General features: G+C 38.4%; 1 protein-coding gene across 1 annotated transcript; it reads left to right on the plus strand.

Moving 5' to 3' along the window:
* Window positions 1–9445: 9445 nt before the first annotated feature.
* ptpn3 (protein tyrosine phosphatase non-receptor type 3) lies at window positions 9446–22406 on the plus strand. The gene is made up of 26 exons (XM_079240447.1): window positions 9446–9560; window positions 10818–10959; window positions 11728–11862; window positions 12028–12070; window positions 12229–12310; window positions 13440–13484; window positions 13584–13636; window positions 13822–13939; window positions 14049–14136; window positions 14493–14581; window positions 14659–14722; window positions 15067–15269; window positions 15374–15499; window positions 15627–15788; window positions 15956–16031; window positions 16125–16202; window positions 16286–16342; window positions 16682–16838; window positions 16944–17119; window positions 17375–17465; window positions 17691–17752; window positions 17949–18095; window positions 18747–18875; window positions 19914–20059; window positions 20146–20281; window positions 21902–22406. Exons 2-26 carry the CDS (start codon window positions 10891–10893, stop codon window positions 21974–21976), a joined length of 2607 nt encoding a protein of 868 aa, XP_079096573.1. The 5' UTR covers window positions 9446–9560; window positions 10818–10890; the 3' UTR covers window positions 21977–22406.
* Window positions 22407–25725: the final 3319 nt, after the last annotated feature.

The following is a 25725-nucleotide window of genomic DNA, read 5'->3' on the forward strand; positions in this document are numbered from 1 at the left end:
TTATGCAGTTATTTAAAGTATAAAGCAGTTTAACAGATTCGTGTCAGTTTGGTTGCCACAAAAATCTAAGTGTATGTTCAATTTTTATCTATTTATTTAGACCAGATATGTTGGTCACAGTTTCCTTCCTTAGCCAAGTATAGCTTTGGGTCATGAGTCATGGAAACTGTACTACATATTTGCACTCTTGATACTACACCAAACATTTGTCATCTTGTACTGTAGCTGAGGATTGACAGGGCCTTTCCACACCCTTACTGACCCAGTTTTAGTTTAATACATCTAATCCATGACTTATAGTTTAAAACTGTATGATATAAGATCTGGCCACTTTTTTCACTCTCGTTTGAACAGTTTCGATGAAGTTTTAGCATCAATATGCCACCTAAAAGGAATTTGTTTAATTATTTTAACCATTTGCTCAAAAGTAGGTTCTGCAAAGCAACTTCTTAAAAGATACAAAACATCAGAAGGTATTTTTCCAGTTACACCACACCGGTGAACAAAATGTGCTTACCACACAGTTGTCATTTTATTGCATGCTGTGTTTTACATTTGATCCGGTTATGCATGGATCTTTTTTGCTATTTGAAAAGTTAAAAAATCTAACTTTTTAATGAAGGGAACACAGTCAATGCACCCACAATTCAGTTTGTCCAATGCGTAGTGAGACATGGTGAGAGACTAATTAATCCTACTCAAACACATTACTCATCATATTTCTTGTGAAAATCTCTAAGAAATTTGGTCCACCTCCCAGCACATTATTCCTTTCAGAGTAAGTGACTATATTAGCATCTAAAAGTCAGAAAAACTTAAAAAGTTCTGGAGCCCATGTTTGGTTTGTTTGTTTGTTCTGGGATACTTTTATAACATGATGGAGCAACATGGCAATAAAAAGAAAGATGAACTGCCTGTCTGTAGATATTATTGATTCTTTCTAAGGTAAAATAACTAAAGTAATAGTTTTTTTCAATAGTGTTTGTCTTTATACAACCTCAACACATATGCCAAACTCACATGACCAAGCGTCTGATGGAGATTTATGCTGCATAATCAAACTTTGACACCAATGTGTTATTACATAATGAACAGAAAGAGAAGGAGGAAGAGTCAGACTGCTGGTGGTAAACAAATTCTTGAGTAGTACAGAGAGTAGTAGAAACATCTGAGGAATTTGAAAGCAGAACATACAGAAATAAACAGAGTGACACTTGACAGAGGAATAAATTTTTTTTTAAATTCCACAAGTTTGCTTGAGGCACTGTTTGAAATTTGAAATTAATTGTAGTGCAGTAGGAATGCAAGTTGAGATTAGAGCGAGAGGGTATGAATCAGACGGGACATAAAGTGCAGATACTGAAATAACATCGGGTTTGTCCCTGTGTCTCTGGGGTCTAAATTTGGAGCTCCAGAGTTCAGGGCATACAGGGTATGAGGTGTCTTGGTTACTGCTGCAGAAAGCTGATCCTCTGACAGCCACACGGGGAGGTTCCTGTCTCTCATAGTACTGTTGTCTATGACAGAGGAAACCAGAAAGAAGAAACCTCCCCTCTATCTCCTTCATAAACCAGTCTTTACTGGTCTGGCTGACCACCTTTGGTGTTAAATCTGTTGTCCCATCTCTCCAACTGCTTGGGAACTGGCCTGAGCTGGTTTTACACCTCAGGATGTGACAACAGATGTAGAGCACAAGTTTTTATGTATTAAATAATTACTGTATTTCAACTGATAAATGTATATTTCTAAAAACAAAAATATTTAAAATATTAATAATGTTATTAAGCATCTTTTGAACATCACAGTTTGGCTCATTTTTGCCGAATTCTCTATCAAAATTACCTTCAGTTCAAAGATTAAAGTCAATCCGACGTGCTCTATTTCTAATTAATTTCTTGAAAAATATTTTTTTCTAAACGGCTGGGTTTCAAGCTTGTTTTTAAACTATTTAATAGCTTGAAGGTTTTTTGATTGTATTAGTTTTCGTACATATACAAACTAATTTGCATCAGATAAAATTCATGTATTGGCCTTTAACTGAAAATATAACAATAACACATAGGGCACTGCCACAAACATGGATAAGGAATATAGCTGGACAGTTGACTTGATCTTTTCTTATGCTTTAGTTGGAACTTGAGGATCGTCGACCTGCTGTAAAAGTTTTCCTATTTCAATATAATGGAGTAAACACTTGTGAAATTCATATCCGTTTTGTGATGCTAAATCATTTATTACAATAGATTGCAACAAAACTTGTCCAAATTGACGAGTTTTGTTGCTCATTATTAGCCATCAAAAATAATAGACAAAGGTTGGGGAAGAAATTGCAGTTGCGTTTAATGTCTTAAAAAGAAGCCTTATATTAACCTTGTCCATGCAGCATTGGCTTCACTGGGTTCTGAAGCATCTGAAATGGACAATAACACAGTGGAAACCATTACTAGTTAAACCAGTGAATATTTCACATATCTTTTGGATTAAACCATCTACTATCATCAGCAACAGGTCCAAATCCAGCTTAGCTAGTGACTTTAGTCCATTATTTACATTTATGTAATGGCAGCATTAATGCAATAAAAATATTGTGATTTTAGAGCAACATAATATATTGGCAGTTCAGTATCCTTACCTTATTGCTCCTAAGGCAAGGCTTTTTGCCATGAGGCTATATTCTTGTAATGTCTTTGTTTGACATCTTTTTCCTCAAAATGACATCTTTTCCAGAAGCCTGTTTTTCAACAAGACAATGCAAGACTACATTCTGCACACACTGACGTAGCTGAAGAACAATAGGCCAAACATACTGGATTGGCACAGACCTTGACCTGTTTCCAACAGAAAATGTGTGGAGAATTTTTATACAAAACACGTCAGTAACATCTCAGCTCTACTTGCAGCAAGAACTGCACACAATTTAAGACATGGGGCTAAGAGGATTAATTAACCTGAAATTTTTAAAGTATAAACCTCAAGAGGAAAACCACAGAAGCATGTGATTTCCATCTGAGGTGAATGAAGACATAACAATAAAAAGAACTGAATGAAACTAAAGCACTGACAATTGATAAGTATGATTGTGAATTTTCACATAAATTGAAAAGGACACAGGAAGATCAGTAACTAATTAGCTCTTAAATGTGCTGCATTAATCTGATTAACAAGAACACCTTGTTAATCAGAACTCTGTGTTTGTCTTTTCTGAAGTGAAACATTGTACTTTGTTAATCTAGTTCTGAAAAACACATGAGCAAGTGCCAGAAGCAGCATTTTTGTGAGTACTCAGACAGGTTGAAGGACATTTTGTAACAGACAGTACCCAACATAAAAACTCCTAATGGCTCTTCAGAACAAATCTGCCAGATTAAATTTAGCTGTGATTACAAAAAAAGTTTATTAAATATTTGGGGGCATGTTTAAATGCAAGTCATGATTGTTAAACATAGATGGGTTCAGCTTGTGTGACATGTATTTGTGTTTATCATGGTGAATGAACCATTGTCACAATGAAGCACAAAATTAGGAGGGTGATGATATGGGGCTGCCTGTCCAGGGTGTCCGCCGTCTCTTGCCTGAAGGCTGCTGGGCTCCAGCTCCCCCACGACCCTTGATTGGAATAAGTGGTTCAGATAACGAATAAATAAATGAATGATATAAGGGCTGTGTATCTGCACAAGGCCTTACAGACATAACATTTTTTTCTGGAAAAAACACAATTTCTTTTGAATCTACCAAACTGTTTGATTTAATTCAAGATTATAAACAATCCAGCAATACAATCTAATCAAGCCAAAAAAAAACCAAACTGTTCTACTTTTAAATTTTCTTATTAAATGCACTTTTTAGGTTCATTGAAGTTGAAAGTTGCAAAGAAGGGCATAAGAACTGTAAAGTTGGTATTGTCATGACATAACAAGCATGACATAGGGTTTAAGAACCGGGAATAAAAGGGAATAATTACAATGTGCACTATAATTAAGGATGGTGTGAGTTTACAAGAATTAAAAGACCAATATAATTTGGAGAAAACTGGGTTTTTATTCTGCTATTTGCATGATCTGTAAAAATCCAAAGTCTTTCTACATCAAATAGTCTGCTTGATAGTGAAATTAATTTATACAAAGGGTTTCAACTAAAGGAAATCTCTGCATTATTAAAGACTTTAAAAAAATATTATTGACTAAATATATAATCATGTATATATAAACGATGTTTCAAATGAAGAATTGACAGTTTCAACTACATAGCAACTAACTCCACAATGTGGAGCGAGTTTGGATGGAAATATCTTATCAGATTTTTTTATCACCCCAAAACCAAATAAGTAAGTTTACTATACCATATATATATATATATATATATATATATATATATATATATATATATATATATATATATATATATATATATATATATATATATATATTCATTCATTCATTCATTTTCTAAACCGCTTAATCCAATTCAGAGTCGTGGGGAAGCTGGAGCCTATCCCAGCTGGCTTTCGGCGACAGGCATGGTACACCCTGGACAGCTCGCCAGTCCATCACAGGGCTATATATATTTATATGCATGTATGAATTTATCCCAAAATGTTGTAAAAATTCTAGTAAAGATGAATTAAAAGAGGTGATAAAGAATCCAGTTCTAACATTTAGCAAGTCTTTAGAGCTTACTAAAATTTTGTAAAAGTAATTTTATTGAGGGATTCCATAATGGACACACAAATAAAAAGAAAAAAATATATATATTTTTCCTTGTGCACAACACCACATATTTGCTCCACAACAGCTCTTTTCTGTGGACAGGCAACACAAATTTTCAGGACAGGTACAAAACTGTTTGATGTTTGCAAGAGACAACACTGCGAACAGAAACAAAAACCTTTTTCCAAGTGGGAAGTGTGTTTGTTTATTTTTATTTGTCAAGGCCAATGCACAGACGAACTAAAAACATGGGTGTTAATTTCCATCTGAGGTCCCAAAAAGAAATTAGATTTGTAGCAGCAGTGCAATGGCACAAGAAAATAACCAAAAGCATTGAAAGAAATAAACATGACACTCCTGAAAAAGAAAAGGTGTCATGTTTGGGAACGACCAAATCAGTCATGATGCTATCTGAGATGCTGGGAGCTGTGTTAAGTCACGGTGCAACGGAAATATGAATAAACTCAGGTTGAGTTAGATGCTTCTACACTCCTGATTAATGCAAAAAAATAAATAAATAAGAGAAAAGAAAAGAAAGGAAAAGATTCTGTGCAGAGATTATAACCAGCTTCAGAAACTACTGCTTACTCACAATGGCTGCACTTTGAGTGACAATTCAAAGTGGTAAAAAACAAACAGCTTGAGATATCCAACTGACTGTGTTGTGTAGTAATTTACTTAAATTGTTTTTACAGATTAATAGATAGATCAAGACAATACATTTAATGAGCAATCATCAGAAATCCTGCTTATTCTAAACTATTCATAAATGTTTCTTGATACAAACCATGGTGCCTGTGTATGTCACTAAATGCTGCCTTCCAAGATGACTCCCAGTAGGCAGCAGCTTGCCAGATAAGGAATAATACATGACAATGCAAAGAGCAATGCCAAAACCATACAAGCATTTCTGAAAATATATAAGTGATTAAAACAAGAAAACTACAATGTGGACAAGAATGTTTCTAAGATTAAATTCAAAGGACACATCTGGTGAACTCTGAACAAGAAGTTAAGCAACAACAAGTAATCTCGCAAAGAGGATTAGAAAACAATTATCTCTGATAAATCACAGAAAATCTCCATGGAAAGTTTGTGCAACACTGATATCCTTCATGTACGGAAGGATTCACAGTCCACTCAAACATGACACGATGCAAAATTACTTTAACCTTGTTTACTATGTTCAAAGATACATTAAACATGAGAAATGAAATTTCTAACTTTAAAAATCTACAAATTTCTAATCTTATAAATTAATTAAAAAAATAAAATATTAAACTTTAAAATTTCTATTTTAAATAAATCTAACTTTGGAGTCTAAATAGGTTCAGCAAAGGATGGATTGGTGGGGTAAAAAATCTTCCTGCTATTCTGCAATTGTTTTTTCTAGGTACAGAAAAAAGGAAATAAGACTGATGCCATGTAGGATTAAAACTGACTGCTGTACAGACTCTGTTGAAAATTAGATATTTTGGCACTTCATGGAAAGTATAAGTTCATTTTGATTTGTACATATTCAAAAGTATTTGGAAAAAGATGATGTTTTGCACAGTGTAGCACCTGCTTTGTTTTAACTGTCTGTAAATGTCTGGTAAATAAGGAGACCAGGTTCTAAAGTTTTAGGATGGTTTCTTTCTCTTTTTTTTTTCTTTACAGATGTAAGCTGCTCATGTCCTGAGTACTAATGCAACCCCATACCATCAAAGATGCAGGCTTTGAACCATTTACTGATTATAAACTGGATAGTCCCTCTCCTCTTTTGTCTGAAGGACACTATATCCATGGTGTAACAAAAAAAAATAAATCAGAATTTAATTAATCTGATCTCAGAGCAGTTTTCTCACAACCTCTGACAGCTGCATTTCTGGATGAGGTTCATAGCTTCTTCTTCATATGATACAGCCTCACCTTGCATTTATGGATTGTATGAACTGCACTCACAAACAGTGATTTCTGGAAGTTTTTCTGATTTTTGTCAGAGAATCATGTGTTTTTTAATGCAGAGCCACTTGAGAGCTTAAGAATCACAAGTATCCTGCTCCATCTGCTTTGACCTTCAGCTTTGTCCCTTTCTACACAGAGATTCCTGCTGATTCTATTCATCTTTTAGTGATATTATATGCTGTACATGTTGAGAACTTCAAAGTCTTCACAATTTTATGCTGAGGGACATTTTTCTGAGGTTTCAGGTTTAAGTTTTATTGTAATAATTTGCTGGTCTTGTAAAACTGATCAAATCACATTTTTGCTCATGCGTGCTCTACTGCTATTGACAATGCTATTCAAAAGTATTTGGAAGTTATGTCAGAATGCGACAGATAAATTTTTTCAAAATGTTTTTAATCTAAATTACTATTATGTTTTAACCCGTAGCTTCCCAGGATGAGGCAGATTTGAATCTGCGCTAAACATAGCAGTAGTACTTTATGTATCCTGTAGATGGTGACAACAAACCAAAGGAACTAGTAAAGCCATCAAACACAGCATTGATGTGTTAATAAGTGTTTATCATCATAAAGTTGGCCCCAGCATGTTGCCACTAGGCAGTCATTATCTCCATCACACCAGTTTAACGCCTCTCATGGCCTCTATACTTATGTAAATATTCAAGTAGTTTATCTAAAAAATAAAAAAAAAAGTGAATTACAATGCCTGTTATTTTTTACTTGATACAGTAAATACTTAAAAGTTAAAATTTTTATACAACAATGTTTCACATTATTTGGTGACAATTTCTCAATTCTATTAAGTCCTCTAAGATAACAATGACGTTTTTCTTCAGTTCTTTATTGTCATTTGTGCCTTTATCATCATTCAAAGATCCTCCCTCTCCCAAGACATAAAACAGATATACTACAGGCATTCATATATTAGTTCACACTCGGCCACTCTTACAGATATATAAATGAAAACATATATAATTAGCTAGAAAAACACAGCATTAGCACCAGATAACCAGAACCACTGAGCTCAGCATTCAATCAGTATAAGATAAGGTATTTAATCTTTTTATGTGTAAACTGGTTTAGACTGTTGAAAGAGGATACATATTTTATATTCTGCATCTGTTTACCCTTTCATGAGCAGAATACAGGTTACAACTAAGACTCTTCTCAGTGATTGTTATATATGTCAACATGTTGGACAAGGCTTTCTCTTGTCCAAAATGTCTTGACAAGCTTTCATGGTGAAACTAAGTCATAGGTTACATATTCTTCCTTGAAGCTACTTTTAATGGCTAAATAATATATTCATAAGTTTAAGACTCATATTAATGTATGTATAAATAAAAAAGAAGCATCCTATAACACAACTGCTATGAACACATCATAAACATTATTCACAAATTCTTAAGCTATCTCTGTTTCTTGTATGGTTTACCTGTGCAAACATACATGCTAAAACAGTAACAAAGGCAGAAATCTGAGTCTTTACAAATCGAATGAGAATAAAAGTAAATGCTCTTTAATAAAGCCCTAGATAAACTTTCTTGTGCTGCCCAAGTCCAGTCCTTGGTATCTACAACTCTGCAACTTTTAGATGCAATCCTTCTCCAACACACCTGGATAAAATTAATGTCTCTGCAGAGCTGAATGACATGTAGATGAGGGAATTCAGATATTTGATCTTGCAGGCTGGACTAGGGCACTCCTGGTCTACAGGAATAGTTCTTTAGATTCTCTAAAGGGCATTTCAAATTTCATCATAATAAATTTATATACATGTGGCTGCTTATTAGTAGAAATAGTCATTTGATATCTGGTTGCTGCTGGATATAGGTGCTAAATGAAATTTTATTGTATCTTGCTGCACAATGACAAAAAACCTTCTATTCTATTCTTTCCAGTCTCTGTTAAGATGACCACACACAAGTTTTTTTGTTTCCAATAATATTGCTTGCAGATGTTGTCCCTCTGCTGTAGTTAGTTTTACAGCGCTGCTCTTCTGTCCTCTACTGTTCAGTTACCACAAAATGGTTTGCACACCATGCTGGCATAGTACAAGTTTTCAGGACGTAGTTCTGTGCTTTATTATGTCATTCAAACTCCATCATCCTTGGTATTTATGGTAGATGAGATTGAAAAGCTGAGAAAGATGTGTCTTTGTTACAGGCATGAAATGGTTTTCTTGTTAAATTGTCCTTTATGTGTACAAACAACTTTGGTTCATGGTTTGAGTTTGATGACTTTTTTTTGTACTTGACTTGTTCATAGAGGCTTGCCAAGGGAGGGAAAACGATCAGATGAATAAAGAAACAAAAACAAGAACGAGAACTTGTAGTTTTGCACTTTTGAGTTTTCATGATTTTACATTTACTCTTCTATAACTGAGGCCTAAAATGTCACTTTTACTTTTAATTAACCTCAAATAATAATGACAATCAAACGTTAATTTGTTGATACATTTTACTGCCTAATGCAATTCAAAAAGCTGGAGCCTTCCCCAACTTTCAGCCGTCCATCCAGTCCATCGCAGGGATAATAACAATGACGGTAATAATTTAATGTTATTTATTTATAACAGTAAAATCATTTCTCTAATTACAAGGAAAGAAGAACCACTATATTGAATTTAACATTTTTTTTATTCGTTATATAGTGTTTTCATATATTGGGCTGGCTGCTCCTCCGTCGCGCGCCCCCTACATACCCCTGTCTCACGCATCCAAGCGGGAACGCGCGCGGCAAAGGGGCGGGGCCGCGCGGAGTCAGCGCAACCAGGGATGAGAAACTTGTCCCGGATATTTACCTAACTATCGCCTACCTGCGTGAACCGACGCGGCCAGTTCCGAGGTCCTCACGGCGGACAACCTGGAGGGACATGATTCGCCCATGAAGCAAGAAGACCGAGGTAGCGACCATTTTCTCTTTTTAAAACCTTTTCTTTCCAGAAAACATGAACTTGGGCAAGCTGTTGTTACGAGGACCGCCACGGTTGTAGGAAAGTTTACCCGAGGTGTGTTCCACAGTTTTGGGTGTAGCTTCAGGAAAGTTCAGGCTGTCCGTAGGTCCCTAGTTAGCGTTGTGGCTCAAAGTACAGCGACGTCACGGTGGAGTTTATTATTGATAAGCTGCAACTATCGGGAAACTATGATATGGGCCGAAAACACAGAGATAGGCCCCGTGATTCAGTATCTCACATAAAGTACGGCAAACGAGACGACGTTTGAACAGATCTGTGTATTGATTGCAAGTTTGCAAGTGTATCCATAATGTCCACTTTTTACTTACTCAGATGAAGTTATATTACCATGCATGCTGCCATGGTAATGTATTTCCTTTTATTGAATTTTAGTTTAATAATAACATAGTAAGAGTAAAAAGTAAGAGGAATCTATCTTAACTTTGCAAAGACAAAGTTAAGTTTGTGTCTGCAGACACAAACTTAAACATATCACACAAATGGATACTCTGAGGTAGCTCAATTCACATCATTATTGCTAAACTTTTAATGTTGCATTTGCTTGTAAATTCATTATTAGCCCTTCTGTGAGAAGGTTATTATGGAAAAACAGTCATTCCACTAGGACAAGCTCTCTTTTAATATATTCAGACTGTGTCACTGTGTTCAAACATTAACTCAAACATTGTGTGTACTTTCAGAATCTGTGCAAGACAAGCTGGCCAGATCTGCTCACCTGGAAATTCAACACAGGACACATGTACACACATGCATGTAAATAGATGCTCACCCACATTAATATTCTCAGTCTTGGTGTGCATGTAGTGCACGTATTTGCGTTTGTCCAGTGGCTGATCTGAGATCAGTTGTAGTGGTGTCGAAGGGGCGTGTTCAACTCTGAAAATGTTTAACATTCTTATCATTCAGCTGCCTGCGAAAGGCGGAGAGATGCGGAGCTAGAGCAGCAAGGAGAGGAAAGAGACATGTTCAGACCCAGGCCAAATAAGAGATTACACAAACGAATTCACACACAAACGCATACACAGTCACTCCTTCGCATTCACAGTGCATTACTCACTGCAGGCTGATGCTCCATCCACCACACGTATTGCTCCCCACAGTGTCATCCTGAGGGAGGTGCTTTCATTGCAAGACAACAGTCTGGAAACATCTGACACTGTTTTGTGGTTGTATGTGTGTCTCCAGGTCCCCTCTCAGTGACGAACTGAGGACCGGGTGTTTGTCTTGAGAGGGAGGCAGAGTTACCGTGGTAACAGACATGCCAAAACCAGACCTGCTCTGCCTTGTTCAGCTGCTGGACGGCACCATCGAGACCTTCAGAGTGAGCGTGCGTAACACACATAAATGCACAGCCTTTGAGGAGATTATATGTTGCTCCTATCTGTCTCTGTGCTCTGCTAATGATCACAGTGTCATGTGTGATGTAGTGGCAGACTATTCTTTCCTCCTCCCATTGATCTGCATCTCTCACACACTCTTTGAAGGACACACTCACCTCCCGCAGTTTATAGTTGCTCGACAGATTTGGGAGCCTTAAATATTATCATGTTGTGTCATGTCCATGCTGAACATATTCTAAAAAGTATGCACACGTCTTTCTGAGGGCTTCTGTGCAGCATTTTTATGGGAACAATGGGAGAGTGCTGTGGTTATAATGTGCAAAGGGACTGATATCAAGCTGTCCATTACTGTGTCTCTGTTCTTCTTGTAAGACAGATTTTCACTGATACATTAATAAGGGAGGCACAGGATGCAGAGGGTTATGTATCCACAAACATCAAAATGATTGTTTCCTGCTCCAAGGAGACATTGTTGCTACAGTTTACTGTAAACAAGTTCTTTTTTTTTTCTTCTTTTTTTTTGACCGTCATTCCGGTATCAGAAAGTGGATCGAGCACTGAGTAGATGTTGCAGATAAGCTAACAATGACTGATAAAGCTGCAGTATTTTGCTGCTAATGGTATTATAGAAATTACATTTAAGCCTGGATATAAAAAGCCACCAGCATGAACGTTTCTTAACAGCATATTCATGCTTACAAATAAGCAGTCTAGAAGTTTGGCTGGTAATAATGTTTGTTGTTGCCATCTTTCAGAAGCAGGATGAAGGTGTGGTTCTGTTAGACATGGTGTGCGGCCACCTGGGCTTGCAGGAGAAGCAGCTCTTCAGTCTACAGATCAGAGAATCCAGCACAGCCATCACCTCTATAACAGCCAACACACTCTCTCCTGTAAGCGCACTCTTCACTGTTCATCTGATGCACATTTGGGCTGAAATTGTAATGTCTCGCAATTGCTGATTGTAGTTCAGTTGATGATAACCACAGGGCGTACTTACATAAATGTTTTTTTTAGCCACTGTTAGCCATTATGCTTAATGAAAACCTTTCTTCCAGAGATGGTTGGAGCCCGAGAAGCCTTTAAAGAAGCAGATAAAAGGTATCCTACTTGTTCTGGCTCAGAAGAATCCATTGTCTTCCCTGAAAACTACCTAACTGAACTAAATGAAGAGATAACAATAGACTGTTAAACGAAAAAAAGATTGTGCTGTGGCTATAGTTACAGACCATTTTTAACAACATGACATTTCTTTGCAGGTCTTGTGTCTCCCTTTTATCTGAACTTCAGAGTACGATTCTTCATCTCTGATCCCAATTCTCTGCAGTATGAGCAGACAAGGTTAGTACACAAACCTCTCTGTCATGACGCAGCAGTGGTACAGTGTGAATGATAATCTGATTATGGTTGACATTTCTTTGCTGTTACAATCACATGGTTTTTTTTGTAATACAGTGGCTGCTCTGAATAAAAGCGATGAAAGATGTTAAAGTCATTCAAGCAACTCTTTGTGGGTACGCTATGTACATGCAGTTAGCAGCATGAATGTTGCTCATTTTGATATGCCGACGCTTAGCAGGTAGATGATGACTTTAGGCAGCCTTTGTCAACGTTTCTTTCACTGTGAATAGTCATGTGTAGAAGGAAGTATGATTTTTCTGACAGGACACATATATTCCATATTTTGAGGACTTTGAGTGCCAAATATTCACCCATTCTTTCTTTCTTTGCCTGAGCCTCTTTGCAGACTTTCAGTGTGTTTAGACTCATTACCTTGTTGCGTAATCTTATTTCCATCTTTGTCTATTTTTACAAACTGCATTGGGTATGCATCCTGAATTTACTGAATTTGTTTAATGAATCTCATTTTAACCTTTACCAAAGGAACACTCTTCATGCCAGTGGCTGATACAAAGAATGATTGTCAGGCCTAAAGTGTGACTGATTAAGAGTAGGAAAAGTGTTTAATCATGAAATCCCGCAATGCTATTTACGCCAAACAAGCTAAATAAGAAATTAGACATTTTAAAAAGTTGTGGGAAGCTTTTTTTCTTTTTGTCACCAAAATAATGTATTGTTAAATCAGTTGAATCTTTAATTCAGTAGGTTAAAGACACTAGATTATATATTCTTTATTGTATTATTCACAGTAATAGATGTGGCTTGGAGTGTCCACCATTTAGCATATTACTGCATGTTTATCAGCTCAATTTGCTATGTACTCAATATTATGGGTATTGAATATTATGAATGTTTGTGCAGAACTTCATATCAATCCAGGTTAAACTTGAACTTTGTCCTCAAGGGATAACAAATGTGTGTAGGAAACAGCTAAGCACTGTGTTCAGTGGAGTGATTGGCTGACCTGATGTGACTTACAACAGGAATATTTCAGAGATTTCTGCAGAATGTAAAAGGAAAATAAAAACATGCCTGAATTAAATAAGTTCCTCTTGTCTTGTCCATATAGGCACTTGTACTTCCTCCAGATTAGGAGTGACATTAGAGAAGGACGGTTAGTAACACATGTTTAAACTCAACCACCCATGTCCTCGTGCACAATGTTTGTTTAGCTGTCATGCGTGCACTGTGTAATGATTGGATCTGATTGCAGGTTGCAGTGCCCGCTGAGTGCAGCTGTAGTGCTGGCTTCTTATGCTGTGCAGTGTAAGTATTATGTCTTCCCAGCGAAAGAAATGATTAATGACTCAATAAAAACTGTGTGAGTAATTATTCCTGGAAGGCCGCAGTCCTCTCATTTAGCAGCTGTTTTCTAGCATCATGTTATCAGTATACACCAACGTATGCTGGTGGTTGTGGCGATGCTCAGTGTCTTTTTCCATCACCTGTAGCGGAGATGGGGGATCACTGTCCGTCCAGACTCCGTGGTTACCTTTCAAAATGCCACTTCATCCCTGATCAGGATGAAGACTTTCTATCTAAAGTGGAAGATCTACATCCACAGCACAAGTAATTCAGATAGTGCATTACTTTTACTGAAGATCAAGACATTTACTGTACAGTTGTTGTGACTGTGTATTCTTGTGTGTTGAGACTGTGTATTCTTGTGTGTTGAAAGGGGACTGAAGCAGTGTGAGGCAGAGCTGTGTTTTCTCAACACAGCACGGACACTAGAGTTGTATGGAGTGGAACTGCATGCTGCCATGGTAATGTGTTTCCTTTGATTGAATTTTAATTTAATTATCAAATGTTAAAGTGAGAGCTTCCACTTGAAATATCCCTATATTTCAGTGAGTAATAATTTAATGCATGTTATTTTATATGTGTTAAGTTGTATCTTCAACACCTTACTTAGTAGCATAGGCTTCTTGTTTTTCTCATTTATAACCTACATGAAATAAACATAGTAACAGAATTACCAATGAATGAGTCAATGTCAAAACAAACTTGGACTTTTTTAGAACTGAATCATTTGGTGGTAATTATCATACATTATATCAGTAATCATTTGGCGTATGTTTTAGTTTAACATCATAATTGCACCCATCTTTCTTTCTCTCAGGACATCAACAATGCACCTCTGATGGTGGGTTTGGCCTCAAGTGGTGTTGCAATATTCTGTAATATGATTTGCTCCAGTTTCTTTCCCTGGTGAGTAATGATGCCACTCCAGTCAGTCTGTTGTTGTATCTCGTCACCCTTTGACGAGTTGCATTGCTCCCATGCAGGGGGAACATAATCAAGATTTCATTTAAGAGGAAACGCTTTCTCATCCACCTGAAACGTAAACATGTGAGTCCCTCTTTTCATTTATCTTCTATTTATTCAGAGATGTGCACCGATAAATAGTTTTAATCACTCTGCATGCTTGGTTGGTACATCCTTTTTCTTTGAAACATGGGAAATTATGCACAACATTTTCATTGCTGCTTTTTTGATATGGCAGCAATTTAAAGATTTATGGTTCATTTTCTTCAGTGTTTCCATTTGACACAAGTAATAAATCATTCATTGGAAAAAAAGACAACATACTCTGTTCATCTCCAGCTAAAAATGCAAGCTCATTTCAAGTTGCAAAACAGAGATGATATAATCTCTAAACTGACATCCATGGTGTTTAAACTTTCATGTTGCAGGGGGAGACTCAAGACTGTGAGGTGCCTTTTGTCTTACCTTGCCCCAAGACTTGTAAGAACCTGTGGCGGTCCTGTGTGGATCATCACTCCTTCTTCTCCTCCAGCCGCACTGCTAGGAGCCCAAAACAGAACAACAGCACAGTTCAGACCTACAGAAAGCTGATAACACAACATCTTGGCCTTGGCAACAGTAAAACAGAAACGTGAGCTTTCTATTCTGTTTATATAAACTCCTTCTCGTAAATGTGAGGAGTGAGTTCATATTAATGATTTCTTAATGTCCTGCCTTTTCCATCTGCAATGGCAGTGGTCCGGTGTGTCAGCGTGTGGTTGGAGGGATGGTATGGAATCCAGTCTTAAGGAGGTCGCTTTCATCAGAGCATCTCGAGACCAAGAGTCTGCCCTCCAGATCTCCCCCATCCACCCCGAACTGGTACAACTTCCTGCATCATACCCAATTCTGATGTTGTCAAAGGCTTTACCTTCACTTAGGCATTAATTCAGTCTTTAAATTTTTTCATTTTAATTAAATCTGACTGCTGCCTTGATTTTTGTGGCAGGAGAAGTCCCAGAGTTCGCCATGGGATCAGTAAGCCGCGCCCATCCTCTGTGGAGCTCACCAGTGACCTGAAAGACATGTCAGAGGGGGAGGACGTCTTCTACACATACAGGGCATCTGTGAGCAGCAGCAAGGACAGTGAAGGAGACTTTTCATCTCAAAAGTTAGTATAATTTACAACAGAAACACAGCCGTCCTGCTATAAATCCTGTAAAATCTATTTCAAGTTTTTATCTTAACATGAGAAAAAAAATAAAAAGGAATATTGCATGCACAAAGATTATCCAGTATGTGACATGAGAGTGGAAAAAAAAATCTTTATTCAATCAGCCTAGGGCCAGATGGGGCTTTGTTGCAAACCGATGACAGCATAGGAGAGGAGGACAGCCCACCCCACTATAATAAGGTGCTTTATCTTACCTCATCAGTCTAAGCATGTTTATTAATACATATCCATTCATATCTATAAATTCGGTGTGTTGATAACTTCTTTATGCAGGGGGCTCTTGGTGACGGCGACTTGATGTTAATATGTATCACTCCAGACCATGAGGGGAAGTTTGGCTTTAATGTCAAAGTAAGTCTCATACACACTGCATATACAAGCTCATTGTTGTATTATTTTTTACTTTATTGCTGTATTTATTGAACTCCTTATAGGGTGGTGTGGATCAGAAGATGCCTCTATCCGTATCCCATGTTAAACCAGATTCCCCGGTAAGAACAACATCAGATGTTTTCAGGCAAAGTTCTGACATTAATCTAACATTACTGTTGTGGACCTGAAGTGGACAGTTTGTAGGGGAAAAACACCCACTTATATCCCAGGTTTACAGCTTTTCTAAAAGTAATGGGTCAAACAGATTAACACCTACTAGATTCAATAATATGACATTATTCTTACTAATGGTAACATTGTTATTCAGAATAAAAACTGTATATCTTTAAATAGTCAAACACAATAACAGGATATCAGTGTACAAAGCAGTAAGATGATGGAACAATAATTTCTGGCAGATACATTACATTTAAATCTAACTTTTGTGTTGTTTGTAGGCAGGTCGATCTGAGCCCAAACTACTGGAGGGAGACCAGGTGGTGCTCATCAACGGTCGAGACATTTCTGAGCACACACATGACCAGGTTGTCATGTTCATCCGAGCCAGCAGAGAGTCGCACTCCAGACAGCTGGCCTTGCTCATCAGACGTAAAGGTGTGTTGCTGCTGGAGAAAATGCTGAAGTTGCAAATGATCCAAATATGCACTGTTGTGTTTGCATGAATATTTATTACAGCCTTGAACTGTCCTTATAATCCAGGTCCTGGCCGAGTGGCACCCCTACTGCAGCTACTTCCCACCCTCACGCTCACCGACCAATCACAGGAAAAAAACCCACAGTCACCCGGCCAGTCAGAGCAGGTCAAAACCTTGGAGGAATCGATGAGACAGCTGGAAAAAGGGATACAGTCTGGCACACTGTGCTTCCATTTCGAGGTACTTAAAATGCAAGTGGGAGCAACAGAGTGGATGTGTATTTATACACAGAAACAAAACACACATGATTATACTTTTCCTTTTTATAAGCAGGATTTAGTTTTGTACCACTCAGTTATGTGTAAAATCATAATGGGCCATCAAGTGTTGCTTTTAGGACAGATGTTGGCCCTAATCTTCAGTTCTCTGTATTTTTTTGTTTATATTTATATTTATGTGCATGACTGTGTTTGTTTGCATCCTCGTAATTCCTAGAATTTACAAAGAAGAAAGCATGGTTTGTCACTAAGCTGTGCCCGACTCCCTGAGAACCTGGACAAGAATCGATACAGGGATGTTTTGCCTTGTAAGTGCTTTCTACCTTGCCTATCTGTTTGCATGTGCCCTGCTGTTCCTCTCTTGATTGTCTGGCACTCCATCTCAGCTTCTCAGCTCCAACTCTGCGCTACCTTTCTAATCTTGATATAGATCTCGTTGCTGTGGGTCCTCATGAAATTTAATTGGTGGAGCCTGGGGTGCTCTGACAGCTGTGTTCTGACCCTCACCTGCTGCTGAACTGCTCTGTTTTCAGATGACGCTACCAGAGTGGTGCTGCGGGGTCAGGAAGACTACATCAACGCCAGCCACATAACGGTGAACATCACCCATCTGAAAATGTGTCTCTCTCTTTTCCCTGTCTGACTTTGAATATAAACTCATCCTCTGTGTGTGTGTGTGTGTGTGTGTGTGTGTGTGTGTGTGTGTGTGTGTGTGTGTGTGTGTGTGTGTGTGTGTGTGTGTGTGTGTGTGTGTGTTTGTGTATGTATATATTTATATGTATGTCTCTTAGGTGGCGCCCCCAGTGTCTGGTGTATGTTTACGTTATGTTGCAGCTCAGGGTCCCCTGCCACAGACCTGCACTCACTTTTGGCAGAGCGTGTGGGAGCAACAGACACACACCATCATCATGCTTACAACTCTAACAGAGCGGGGACGGGTATACTATACTTTGTTTCCTGCATACAGTAAACAGCCACAGTTTTAAATGAATGGAAATGAGGACTCTTGGAATTACACAACTCAGTATCAGTGATGCCTTAACACAGTGATTACTGCAGCACTTTATTACATGCTGTGTCATGTTTAATTTCATACGTGATTACAGTAATTAGAGGGTTCAGTGTGGTTGTTTGCACACAAAAAATGATCAATTGACTCAGTAGTGAGTAATACCAGGATCAGATAATGTAACGTGTGAATTGTTTGCCAGCGCGATAAATAAGGGTGGGTGAGCACGCATTCAGACAGAGGTATCAAGGTCTTGTCAAATAAACACATCTCTGCCTCGTCTTGCCTGTTGCTTGGTAACCAGATGTTCTTATTAATTGATCATTTTCCTGATACTCGTACTAGTGTCCTGACTTTCTCCCTACTGCATACATGTATCGATTTTCAGTTCTGCTCCTGATGAATTGTTCTGTTCCTCAGACTGCCCTGTGTAACAGAGCAGGCTCTTGAATATGAGTTTGATTTCTTGAGAGCAGAGCACAGCAGATTTGGCAGCACCAGTAAACTGTATCCTGATTGATGACTAATGTTTGACTAATGCAATGTTTTGTTGATGTTATTGATGTTATGCAATTTGCAGACTAAATGTCACCAGTACTGGCCGCATCCTCCTGACGTGAAAGATTATGGGCACATTAGGGTGACTTGTCACTCAGAGGAATGTAACCTGGCATATGTGACTCGCCAGTTCACACTGAAACACACACAGGTATGGTGGAAAATAGAGCTGCAGATTAAAATTAGCTACTCTCAAAAGAATATGTATCTTCATCCACTGCAAAAACTTTCTTTTATGTTTCTTAATTGCTTTTTCTTGCTGTATTATTATAAACGGAATATGCTCTGGTTTCAGAGAATCTATTGGGCACTTTCCTTCTGATTAAGTGGGGGAAAAAAGTTGGCAACTAATTAGTTAAATGGTGACACTAAGAGAGATTACTGTGCAGGTTTTTTTGTATGTTGCAGTGGCATGTAACATGTTTATGCCATATGTCGCATAACGAAGCTCACTACAGGCAGCAGTCACTCCTGGCAAACCAACTACAGCTAGCATTCAGTCACTTCCGTGTGGGTGGTGTGGTTTTGCATGTGCGTGGTTGGGCATATTAGCTAATTTTGCAGCCCGTCTGTGTGGGCAGGTGAGCTCTCCCGAGAGGGTTAGCTGGTCAGTTGTGTCGTGGAATGTCACCAGATTAAACATAATGCTGCTGTCCACATCAGCCTCTGTGGTAAACAGGTAAATAAATAGATAACTTTTAAGAAGGCATGAAGTATGAATGCACACACATGCATACAGATACTGCTGTGTGGGCCCATCTGTTCCTCTGGCGGATCGAGTTAATCCCTGCATGGAGTCACAGGCCACATGCCCATTATAAACTCTAAAGTCAGCCATCCTCCTCCAGCATTCAGTGTTTGTTTGGTGTTTTTTTTTTTTTAAACTCCAATCTATTCCTCTCCACCCCACCTGTTTTCATCTCTTTCCTAATCTCAGTATCACCTACTGGTCACGTGGATGTCTTGCTCTGTTTTCCACTCCACTCTCCATGGTTTTTGTCTCCTTGCATTCTGGATAATGTCAGAGTGTTTAAGCCTGCAGCTCTGCAGTGTCTCGAGTGGGCGATATTTCCCAAAGGTTACACGTTCATCATGTTGAGTACTGATTATGCAATGCTGTAATTTTGTCCCATTACCCATCGCTTTGCCATTTTTGTGTTTCCTTTCCCCCATAAACTTGTGCATTCAGCTTGGTGAGGAACGAGCGGTCACGCACCTACAGTATGTCGCGTGGCCAGACCATGGTGTCCCCGATGACCCTTCTGACTTTCTGCTGTTCATCACCTCAGTGAGGGAGAGGAGGAGAGGTGAAGAGCCGTTAATGGTACATTGCAGGTAAGTTGTATGCAAACTCAAGGTCTGACGAAGCCCATACTTTTCTTCTTTTAGCATGAACACATGTTTCTTTTAAATGTTTTCAGTGCTGGGATTGGACGTACAGGTGTTCTGATCACCATGGAAACAGCCCTGACTTTGTTGGATAAGGGTCGACCAGTGCTCCCACTGGACATTGTCAAAACACTGAGAGATCAGCGCGCTATGATGGTTCAGACAACGGTACTGAGAAACTGAATGGGGGCTTCTTGTCTGTTTAATGATACTGATACTGTCTGCCTCATTAAATCCTTTATTGCACCGCATTATGATCACCCCAAGCTGCTTTCCATTTCTGTCTGCCTGAACATAGTGGCTTCGCTGATTTGTGTGACTGCTTGTTTTCTAAAATTTCCTCTTTCTACTGCAAGACATGTAATTGGGGAGGATTTGTCAGGTGGAAAAACGTCTTGCACCTTGACTGAATGTGAGATTTGGAAATCATTGCTGAGAATATCATATGTATCTTCAAGGCTTTGGCTAACATGGGCACCAGTTAAGATAATGTATTTCACCAAATTGACGTTTCTGTTCCAGGGAAGATACAGTTTTTTCTTCACAGGTTTTTTTTTTTCTCCTGATCTGAAACGTGGTTTCATTTTTTCACATTTAGTTTAACAGCAAAGGCCAGCAAAACTAAAAAGTACCTGCATGCTCAAGGTTTTTTCTGACATTACTTTGTAAATCACAGCATTATTTTCAGAAAGAAAATCATTTTCTTCTGACCCTCATTAATTCACAGACCCTTGACTACACTGTAATATACTGATGGGTCATGATGAGTACCTCCAATCGGGTATTTGAGGTTGGAAGCCGTGCTCTGCAGCTTCAGTGGTTGTCAGTGAGGAATGGGAAAGTATTGCTCATGGTTTCAGTGGGAGGTAGAGCTGGAAATGTGGCAGCCTGTTTCATTGGCTCAGTGACTACCACTATCACCCTTATTTTGAACTGGTCCCTGGGGTTTCATCCCTCTGATGTGCTGAAGAAATGCTTCCTCAGGTTTCCCTCACATGTTTGTCTGTCAGAAAACATGCACAGTCAGAGGACATCCTATTTATATAAGTAATAGTACAGGCATAATTCTATAGTGATCTTTTTTTTTTTTTTTTAAGTTTTCTTTTGAAAATCGTATAAAAATCCCATTTTTCTGTACTGTCTGACATCTTTGTTGTCCATGGCGCATCTCATTTTACCCAACTGTTTCTTGCTGATTATGTAAATCTTTGGAAACAGGTCACAAATGTACAAATTACAGATCTGTCCTACCAGAGGGTTTACCCAGTAACTGTATTGAAAAGCTGTCCAACGTGTCACAACTTCTTCCTGAGCAGATGGAAGATTTCCATTTGTCATTACTTACCTCTCCAGCTACATGTCTCTGCTGACAGGAACATCCTTATGTCTGTCTGGATGGAAATATCTCCACATCTATTGGATGGCAGTAGAAATTTAAACACATCTGTAGTTCACAGAAAATGACATTTATTCATTTGATGATGACTGAATCTCTCTCTCTAATGTCACCATAATGTCATATTTTCCCAGTCAAATGTCTTTTAACACTGGTCTGGTTGCCATGAAATTGATTACTCTTTTGTACTTCTGATTATTTTCACTAGTCACTGTAGGCCTGTTAGGAGGGTCAAATAAATCTGATATTTTCCTGACATTTGTTGATTATGTCAAAATGATTTTTTCAGAAATATCTTATTTTTTGCCTCAGTTAATAATGAATAATTAATATAATAAACTATGAATTAATAATAACAGTTAATAATTTTATATGCTTTTTTTGTGTTTCAGAGTCAGTTCCAGTTTGTGTGTGAAGCCATTCTTCGAGTCTACAAAGAAAAACAGGAGAAATCTACAACACCTTAATCCAAGTCATCAATAGAACCAGACCAGATCTCTCTGCCTCAACTCGTAATAGGCGACTTGCACAGAAAGCTACGGAGCTCAAACAGATTAAGCTTATGGGACTGAAACATGGACTGGATAATGAAAGTATAACAAGCTTCAGAGCACAGATGTGTGCTTTGCATGGCTGTGTGTGGGTACGAATCTTACACCTAGTCAGCCTTAGTGTTTCCTATAGGTGCATAAAGCTTATGGAGGCTGCTGTCACCATAGAGGCTGATACAAGACTGACATGAGCTGCTAATTCCCATGCAAGAAGCCCCACAGAAACAATGCTTCTTATTAAACTATGCGTGCCTTAGACTGATGCCTCCCAGTCCACAGATCTATCAGGGTAGCAGAAGCTGACTAGGATTGTTGTAATCTGTATTTTATCTCCCAAGAGGAGAATCAAAGCTGACTTTAGATCACTACAGCGGATACTGTAGGGTCAGGGGTTTGCAGCACAGAATGCTGTCTTCCACAGGAGCACCAAATTCAATGTTTTTTGCTTTTAAATTATTCAGATACTAAATAAATACACTGATTTATATTAATGTGTCTGCTTTGCCATTTCCTTTGTTGAGTATGTGTCATCACATTGGTGTTTTAAAGTCAGGCTTTGTCCAGTTTTCCTGCAGATTAAATATGCTAACTTAAGTAAAGTTCACTGTGTTTATTTAGTCTTCATTTTAATGCCTCTTTTAGTTGGCATTATGTCAGAAACCATCTTAGCATCTCAAATCAGCCCAAATAATTTGGTTATGATGAAAAAAAGGTTAAAAAGCTACTTGAATAAAATATAGTGTGCGGGCTGTAGTATCTGCAGCTTTATTCAACTTTTCATTCATGACTTTTGCAGTAGTAGCCTATTAGTAGGGCAAAATGTCATGAAAAGCGTGAAGTAATGACATTTACAGAATAATATGTGAAAATCCACCAAATTGCAGTGATTATCATTAAAACCACCAGATAAATGATTTAACCCTGATGCAATCCTTGTCCAAATTTGTACATAACCCACACCTTTTTTTCTTTTGGTATCCAGTGATAACTTTGGCTGTTAAAGCTTGTAACGTGGATTTTGGAAGATAGATATATATATAGTGATCGATATCTGTCAGATTAGCCTTTTTCATGCTGTGGACACATTTGTTATTAAGTCTACAGATAAAACACTGCTATTGAGTCTTAAGAGACCAAGAAATTATTTATACGTCAGACTTGCTGAAAACTACCAAACTTCAAGTCATTATCAGGATTGTAACCCTTTAAATGCCAGCTGAATTATTCATGACTACCAGAGGGCTCCAAGTTAGATCTTATTTACTTTTTCTTGCTTGACAGAGAGGAAGTATGCAAATAATTTCAGGGTTTAAGAGAAAACATATTTTATAGATATGTTTTATGTGTTTTGAAAGGGTGCTTGAGTAAAAACATGGCCTCCTGCCTATTGCTGTGCTCAAAAGCAACTGTTGGTGTGTTTACTCACCTGGCTGCTTTCACTACCAAAGACAAAAATGCAGCTTGCTGTGGCTGCCACCAGCTCGACCAGAGGGAGAGGGGTGTACTCGTGCACAAGCCTACTGAGGTCTTCTACCACCTGCACCTGTGTGTCAGGTGCATTTGCGGAGAGCACCAGGTTAGCAATCTGCTGTTGGAAATGTAAAAGTACACAAACTCACACACACTGCTTATCTGGGTCTATTTATCTGAGTTTTAAACACACATCAATATGCAAAGCTTGGATGTTCATGTGGTTTTCTCTTTTCTCATTGAATTTTTAAGTCATAGCAGTTTGCAAAATTAATGTTTGGTCGGATGAAACGGATGTTGATTTGAAAGTGATATCTTACACACACAAACAAATCACTCTTGAAGTCCTTTGGTAGTTCCAGGACTCCATTATATCACTAGTGACAATAAGGTCATGCATCTACATGGGACAAAAAGTTAATCTGGTGGAATACAGAAAAATGTCAGATATACTACTTTGTTTCAAAGATTAAAAAGTGTAGTTTAAATGGAAGTCGAAAAGACATTTTTGCCATATAGTTGTCCAAAGGGAGCATAAACACAGTAATGTTATCAGATACATTTTGTCAATAATTGATGACATAACAGGCTATAATTTCCACCAAAGGTTCATCCTTCTGCTATTATATGGAGAAATAATAATTTTTGTGTGTGTGTTTTTATTTTTTTAATAAGTAAGAATTTTAAAAAATATATTTAAATGTGTGAAATTGTTTAAGTTATATTTGAAAAAAAAAAAAAAGATTAATGTGTGATGATTTAATAGCTTTCAATTTTTGAATGTGTATGTTTTTGTATGTAGGGTAGAAATTTTGAGAAAGGCACAAGGGTTAGGGACATATAGCCCTGGACAGCTGAAAGTGTGTGTTCCATTTGCTTCCACCAAGGTCATGCTAGTAGTTAAAGATTTATAGGTAGACTTGACCCAGATTAAATGAGAAATTAGGTGAAAACCTATTCTGAAGAATTGAAAGATCAGAAATCCCTAATCTTTACAGACTGAAAGAGTCCTAGAAAGCTGCATAAAATGAAATATGCTTTAAGTTATATAATAAGCCATCTGTTTTTAAATGTGTATGAAAGGATTACACTGACTTCCATATGGAAATAATTTTTGTAGCTTACTAGTTCCCCGAATTTCATATTTTTATTTTTGTCTTTATCTATAATAAACATTCTACCTCCTCATCTCCGTTTTGAAATGTTTTACTGCTTCATATTCATGTGGGCTATTTGTGTTTAAATGGTTATCCCTTTGTATCTAATTTGAAATCATATGTTTCCCCCTCTTCTGAGTATTTTGAAAATTTGCACCTGTACAGCCTTTAAAGTTGTATAAACTTGTCCAAAAAAATGCCGTGCAAATGAAAGCTCAAGGAAAATGGACCTTAATCTTTGTCACTGTGCTGTGGACCTCTGGAAAACCCTTTAGAAGCCCTGGGCTCCCCGACTCTCCAGCTTGGGAGAGAAAAAGATTGAGTAGGCCTATTAGGGCATACGGGTCCCTGTGACAGACAGATGGCGCTGGTTCTCTGGCACTACTGGGTCGGCCAGTCGGGAGGAACAGAAGTTTGTTCTGCGCTGTTTTTACGCAGGCGCAGATCATGCTGTTTGTCCAGTTTCACTGGTTGACTTTTACCTGTGAGGTAGATTAGTTTCGATTCGCCGGTGGGAATAAGAAGCAATAAGCACTGGAGTCCGGTGCGGTTCAGAGGTGGTAAAAATATCCCCCGTCCCTCCACGGCCCCGTGTGACTCAGGGTTCCCACTGCGGAGCGTCGGACGGGATTTCTCCGGGATTTTAGAGTCGGGTGCGCAACAGCGAGCGAAGCAGGAGGCAGGTGCACAGGAGAGGACAGGACTGGGGTGGAGGAGGAAGGGTGCTTGATTTTCCGTGACAGTCCTGCCATCACGCAGGACCGAATGACTGGAAATCAACTGGTTGGCACCTCGGTAGTCATCTCTGTTGGTGACATTAGTATGCGACCGGAGTCCCCCGCTGCTGCCGACATCCAGCCCGAGGACTGATCGGCAGCCCTGAAGTCTCCTCCGTGCTTATTGAGTGACTCCTCGCCCCGGGGAGGACGAGGAGGAGGAGGAGGCGACGGCAGCAGCGGCACTCCTGCTGCCGCGGCTGTTTTGCGGAGCAGTTCTGACGGACAAAACACGGACCTCCTTGCCTTGTGGATCAGGAAG

The sequence above is a fragment of the Telmatherina bonti genome (genome assembly GCF_933228915.1).
Source record: "Telmatherina bonti genome assembly, chromosome: 5".
Lineage (NCBI taxonomy): Eukaryota > Metazoa > Chordata > Actinopteri > Atheriniformes > Telmatherinidae > Telmatherina > Telmatherina bonti.

What these genes read in the sequence shown, in the direction of transcription:
- ptpn3 (XM_079240447.1), top strand. Translation starts at nt 10,891, where the DNA reads ATGCCAAAACCAGACCTGCTCTGCCTTGTTCAGCTGCTGGACGGCACC. An exon ending in GGCAACAGTAAAACAGAAAC is followed by an intron (nt 15,270 to 15,373) that starts GTGAGCTTTCTA and finishes CTGCAATGGCAG; the next exon opens with TGGTCCGGTGTGTCAGCGTG. An exon ending in ATACAGGGATGTTTTGCCTT is followed by an intron (nt 17,466 to 17,690) that starts GTAAGTGCTTTC and finishes CTCTGTTTTCAG; the next exon opens with ATGACGCTACCAGAGTGGTG.